Source organism: Sinocyclocheilus rhinocerous, unplaced genomic scaffold (genome assembly GCF_001515625.1).
Source record: "Sinocyclocheilus rhinocerous isolate Xijiao unplaced genomic scaffold, SAMN03320098_v1.1 scaffold14, whole genome shotgun sequence".
NCBI lineage: Eukaryota > Metazoa > Chordata > Actinopteri > Cypriniformes > Cyprinidae > Sinocyclocheilus > Sinocyclocheilus rhinocerous.
In genome coordinates, this window is record NW_015629561.1 from 1,460,734 (window position 1) to 1,466,714 (window position 5,981).

At 37.0% G+C, this 5,981-nt stretch overlaps 1 protein-coding gene across 1 annotated transcript in view; it reads left to right on the plus strand.

Moving 5' to 3' along the window:
- LOC107739280 (MAP kinase-activated protein kinase 2-like) overlaps positions 1–5,532 on the plus strand; it is a 60,155-nt gene extending 54,623 nt beyond the window's left edge. The window contains exons 3-10 of the mRNA XM_016551344.1: positions 2,067–2,131; positions 2,262–2,341; positions 2,440–2,566; positions 2,671–2,746; positions 2,882–3,006; positions 3,147–3,232; positions 3,345–3,425; positions 3,545–5,532. Coding sequence (XP_016406830.1) covers positions 2,067–2,131; positions 2,262–2,341; positions 2,440–2,566; positions 2,671–2,746; positions 2,882–3,006; positions 3,147–3,232; positions 3,345–3,425; positions 3,545–3,694 — 790 coding nt within the window. The 3' untranslated portion in view covers positions 3,695–5,532. The remainder of the gene's footprint in view (positions 1–2,066; positions 2,132–2,261; positions 2,342–2,439; positions 2,567–2,670; positions 2,747–2,881; positions 3,007–3,146; positions 3,233–3,344; positions 3,426–3,544) is intronic.
- The last annotated feature ends 449 nt before the right edge of the window (positions 5,533–5,981 follow it).

Genomic DNA, 5,981 nt, shown 5'->3' on the forward strand with positions numbered 1-5,981 from the left:
AAATAATTGAAGACAAAATGTGTTTTACTGAGAAAAAACAAGATTTGGTTTTTAAAAAGCCTTTTTCCAAAAGGTACATCTGGAAAAAGGGGGGTCGTCTTATAATCAGGGTCGTCTTATATTCGGGCCAATACGGGTATATATATATATATTTTTTTTTTGTATTGTCAAAAGTCCATCAGATGACGCTTGCATGTAAATTCACTACAATTCAACAAAAAATTTAAAGACACTGACTATCAATGTGATGACAACTGATAGTTTTGTGCTATAAAAGGTTACCGATCTTTTTAGCGGAACCCATTTTGATGGAAGGTCGACTATATGCATAGTGTGGAGGTTGGTCACACCCTTGTATTCTGCACAAATGTTGAGTTTGCGAAATGTCTTCATCTAAATGTACCAAATAACAGAGAGGAGGTCACTCTGTGTTTCTACTTCTGTGACCTCTCCTTCCTGTACATTTCCTTATTTCTGCACAATAAAATCTTATGTACATTCCTAACTTCTTTAATATTCCTTTTTGAAATTAAGTTTGACTCTTTGCATGTCACAGATGCTCTTTGTTTGATAGGTGCAAAAATAAATCAATACATTCCTTTTCTTCTGCTTTGCAGTCCATTGTCTCCTATTAAGAGCATTGTTTCATGGATGATGCAAGATTTCATGCATCATTTTGATGTAAGAGACTCATAGGGAAGTGTAGTGTTTCTTTAGAAACCGTTGATTCTTTCTCTGTTTGTAAGACGGAAATGAGTGTGTGAGGAGCTTCCAGACATGAGTGATAGTGTGGTATCAGTGGCTCTTGGGGTATCATTAACGTCTTATAGAAACATCCATATATAACTGCTGGTAAGTCATAATGCAAATATTAAAATAAGCTGGTTGAAGGTATATCATAGATTGCAAAGATCATGAATTATTTACAAGAAATCAGGCCAAAGACATCCAGCTACTCAGCACGCAGGAAACAGAATCTACAGGTCATCAGGACTGAGTGTGCGGCAGGTGATGGAAATGGAAAATGCCAACACTGGTGTTCAGCTTCAAATATATATTTTCTAAGAAAAGTTACACATAGAAATTATGGTACAACCCAACTCTTCGGTGTTTTGTACCATAAATCATATGCTTTTGACATTTCAACGCTTAAGCTTAACACTTTTTTGGCACATTCAGCTATAGTATATAATATATCGACTGTTGGATAGGACACGAAGCGTCTGGCGTTTAGTGAGACTGAAAGCAGTAAAACCTGATGTGGTTGTTCATAGCCCCTATTTCACAGTGAGTTAGGCTTTTTCAGTCAAACTCATACGGTGTTTTTCTATTTCTGTCAGGCTTTTGATGATTTCACCTGAAACTGACTGCAGTTCTAGGTGAGCTGTAGAAATGAAACTCGCCCTGCACACTGGCCCATAGTGGAGATGTGAGAACAGCATGATTCTTTGCATTTACATATATGTACATGGTTATCAGCAGTTTGCACCCCCTTTCACAAATTCTCATGCTTTATCATTACAGTACCGGATGTGCTAGCAGCACATTAAGTAGACTAAGAGTTTTTAAGTCCCCCCCCAATCGTCCTCTTTTCTGATGAGGGACAGACAGTCTTTCTAAGCCCACTGACCCAGTTTCTCACAACTGGCAAGTTTTCAAGAAATGGAGCTCACCCGACTTGCACACCTAGCAGTGGTTTGCGTATAATCGGAAATGATAACCACAATGATGACATAGGGACAACGGTGAAAGGTCCCCCCTTTATGTGTGTGGTTTTTAATGCATTTGTTTGAACTCTCAATGCTTTTAGAGGAAACATTGCCATAGCTTCCTGTCGCCATTTCTATTTCAAATCCACTGTTGTACATTCAGCCAAATGTGATGGTTAATAATAATAATAATAGTAAATGGCCTTATATAGTAAATGCATCTTGCACTTTTCATGTAATGTTATTACATAATAGTTTAATATCTTTATATATTCTTTTTTTCTCCACTAATATGATGTTACTTGATATATTTTGTGATATGTCAGCTGATTTTTGCTTTATGCATTTGTTTTGAAGCATGGATGGTGGTGAGCTGTTCAGTCGGATTCAGGACAGAGGGGACCAGGCATTTACTGAGAGAGGTACCGGCATTGTCTACTCTCTTTTCATAGTGTATATAAATATGTTTAAGAATGTCAAAATAATAAATAAACCCTTTTGCCACAATACTTAATTCAATATTTTAATTGTATTGTTCTGTTGGCTTTTCAGAGGCTTCTGATATCATGAAGAGTATAGGAGAGGCCATTCAGTATTTACATGCAATAAACATCGCACACCGAGACGTCAAGGTAATAATCTTATGATGACCAATATTGATGAAATTAATGAAAATGATTTTGCCTTCATGGTTTTCTTAACTGAATATGACTGAAAATCCACTTTGCAGCCAGAAAACCTCTTATATACCTCTAAAAGGCCCAACACCCTTCTCAAACTGACAGACTTTGGGTTTGCAAAAGAGACAACCTCACACAACTCTCTGGCCACCCCTTGCTATACTCCTTATTATGTTGGTAAGAATATCAGAATTATCAGTAAGCAGGTGTCAGGATGGCCATTTGATCCCACTCATAAAACCTTTCCATTTGTAAGTATTTTCATCTTTTTCATGTTATAGCCCCAGAGGTTCTTGGTCCAGAAAAGTATGACAAGTCCTGTGACATGTGGTCTTTGGGTGTCATCATGTATATTCTGTAAGTGAATCTGTCTCGTATGTTGTGCATACACCATTTTTCTCTGTCTAGGCCTCTATTTAAATGGGTTTTGTCACTCTTGACCTTGTAAAGTGTGTCTGATATATTGCAACTCTCACTTTATTCAACTTCCAGGCTCTGTGGTTATCCACCTTTCTATTCCAACCACGGATTGGCTATATCCCCTGGTATGAAGAAACGAATCCGCATGGGACAGTACGAGTTTCCAAATCCTGAATGGTCAGAAGTTTCAGAGGAAGGTATTTGGCAAGTTCCTGTTTTGTAAAAACAACTTGAGAAATCGTTCTTAGAATGCTGTTATCTTCAAGTCATTTGTTTTGCGTGTTTCTTTCTAAGAATGATTATAGATTTGAGTGACTCACTCTTCCTATTTTTGTAGCCAAGCAACTCATCAGAACATTACTGAAAACTGAGCCGACACAAAGGATGACCATCACAGAGTTTATGAACCACCCCTGGATCAATGTGAATGATTATTAGCATTATTTTATGCATTCTGTGTTGATCTAGACAAATGGGTTTCCTTTGTACATTATATTTGACTTACTATGTTATATGGTTATTTACGTGGCTATAGCAATCAATGGAGGTACCACAGACGCCCCTACATACTAGCCGTGTTCTGAAAGAAGAGAAAGACACATGGGAGGATGTCAAGGTGAGGCCTCCCACAACAAAAAAGTCTTCTCAGAACATCTGACATATTTTTTTTGCAGTCACTGCACCTCAGATCCATATCTTCATTCTGTTTAATGCTGCTACGTCTGTGTTCCACAGGAAGAAATGACTAGTGCCTTGGCAACAATGAGAGTCGACTATGAGCAAATCAAAATCAAGAGGATTGAAGACTCGTCCAATCCACTGCTGATGAAGAGGAGAAAGAAAGCCAACAATATAGCTCCTGAAAACGAGACGCCCGCTTGCTAAGGACACATTCACTCTGTAGTACATGCACACACACATTTTACACTCGTACGTCAGTTGAAAAGTTTGATTTAAGGAAGCAATATCTCAACAAAGAAGTTAATGCAAGGGATTTTTTTTTTATATTTGTTTTTAATCACTCAACATCTGTAACTAATACACCACTTCGCTACCAAAAGAAAGTGGCTGTACAATTATGATACAAGACTATACATTTTGGAGTTGTGAAGCAGCCGACGTCCGCTAATTTGCTCCTTAAAGTGTTCACAAATACTGTTTTTCACATGGTGTTTAGTGGGGTAATCAGAAACCTAAGTTAGTTACCTTTTGCGTTTAATTTTTTTCCTTTCTCTCCTTTTTTTTAATCAAAAGTCATTGGTACATGAGTTCATGAGTTAAACACACTTAACACTGTTTGTTTTAATCATGTTCCATTCTGAGTTATGGGACGGCTCAAAATAAGTTGCCCTGTATTAGAATGATTATTCAGTTTCTTTCCTTCTGCTCATGTTCTGAGGAGCCTATGCATAGTGCTAGCTTTGCTGTTTGTTCTTAAATGCTCTTTTGCAGTAAAAGACAGTTCTGGTGTCCAGATGAAAATGTATTTTTGAAATGACTCTTTGAATGTAGACCGCACTCTGTTCTTTACTGTGAAAATGTCTGTCAGTATTGTTCAGGGTCCTGTCAAGTAAAAATACAAGATCTTTTTTGAGCTTTAGATCCAACTAGCCTCATGCTGGTCTTCAGATTGAGGGGAAAACAGCATATATTGCCCTTCTTTCTCATTGGTTTTGATCAGGCTTACCATGGAAAGCCAGTCCAACACATTGTTTTAGCCCTCTGCTTGCTCAATGATACGCTTATTGCACATCGTTGTGGGTGCACAATGATTTGCCTTGAATAGATCCTATGCATATTTGTTTTCAACTAGTTTTTCCTAGTTGAATGTTAACCCATGCTCTGGTATTTCATTTCACAAATACCTACTAAAAAACAGTAGACGTAGTCTGCTGGTTGTTAACCCACCACCTTGAACCGCAAAGCCCATTTGTATTTTCTTAAGTGTGTAATGAATGAATTATGAAATGGGATCTTTGTGAAGGTGATAGTTCTTCATGACTGTGGAATGAATATATGCGATAGCTGTCGAATGTACTCTTCATTATGCCAGTGCATTTTTTGTTTGTCGTGTCTGTTCAATGCCTACCATGCAGTAAGTGTTTGAATGCACCTATTGAGAGCAGCTTATAGGTACCAGGTGTTAAAGGAACAAAGAAATGCCCCCTTTGGCTTAAGGCCTCGTGTTCTGGAAATTTTTAAGGGATGCAGGGAATCCTACGCATCCTGCAGACTGATTTATAGCTGCACTGATTGACATATGCTGAAAGGTTGTATCTTGTTTTATTTTTCGATATAGTTTTTTTTAAAACTGTATATTCATGTTTGTTGTGTGATTGATCCTCTTTTTAAGGACATGATTTAATGCTCACAATGTTGAACATGCAGAGTCAGTATACTCCCAAACAGCAGATAACTCCTTCATGATTTCAGTGCCCCTCTTGCAAATAACTAATCTTTTTCGGAAACTGTTTGCCGTTTCTTTGATAGCCACTTTGTAGGATCTTTTCCCTTCCCCATACATTCATTTCTAAAGGCAAAGACTACAATATCATCAAAGTTGAAAAACAGACTAGAATTCCCACAGAATGTAATACTAACAAGGGAAAGGCAGATACGTGTCTGTTTTTAGTATTTAACTGCTGTAATTAGTTCTTGGTCTGCTTCAACTTTGGATTAAAACACCTAAAAACCCAACTGTCTGCGTCTCATTTAAATGAAGGATTATGTTAAGACCATTTCTAGTATGAACAAGTTCTGAACTGTATTTACAGAAGTGTTTGTGGAATATGTTAATGTTCTCATATTAACTTGTCAAATATCTCCCATTCACTTTAGGAAATTGATCATGAATATATAATTCAGTTCTCATAGTCCCAAACCAAGTAATTAAATGCAGATATCATGAGATCTAAAAATTATTTATTCTTAACTAATTCAATCTTTTCTCACCCTTTATTAACCTTTCTCACACTGATGGGATCCTCTCTTTTTCATAATGCAATATTTTCTTTAATGGTAGAGGAACGTATTAATAAGTTCTGCAGCTGATGGAAAAAAGATAACGATAAACCTGAATGACAGAAAATAAAAATTTACTCAAGAGCTAAGTGAAATTGAAGAGGCAACAGATCAGTTTTGTTTATGAATAATTAGAAACATATCATTGCTC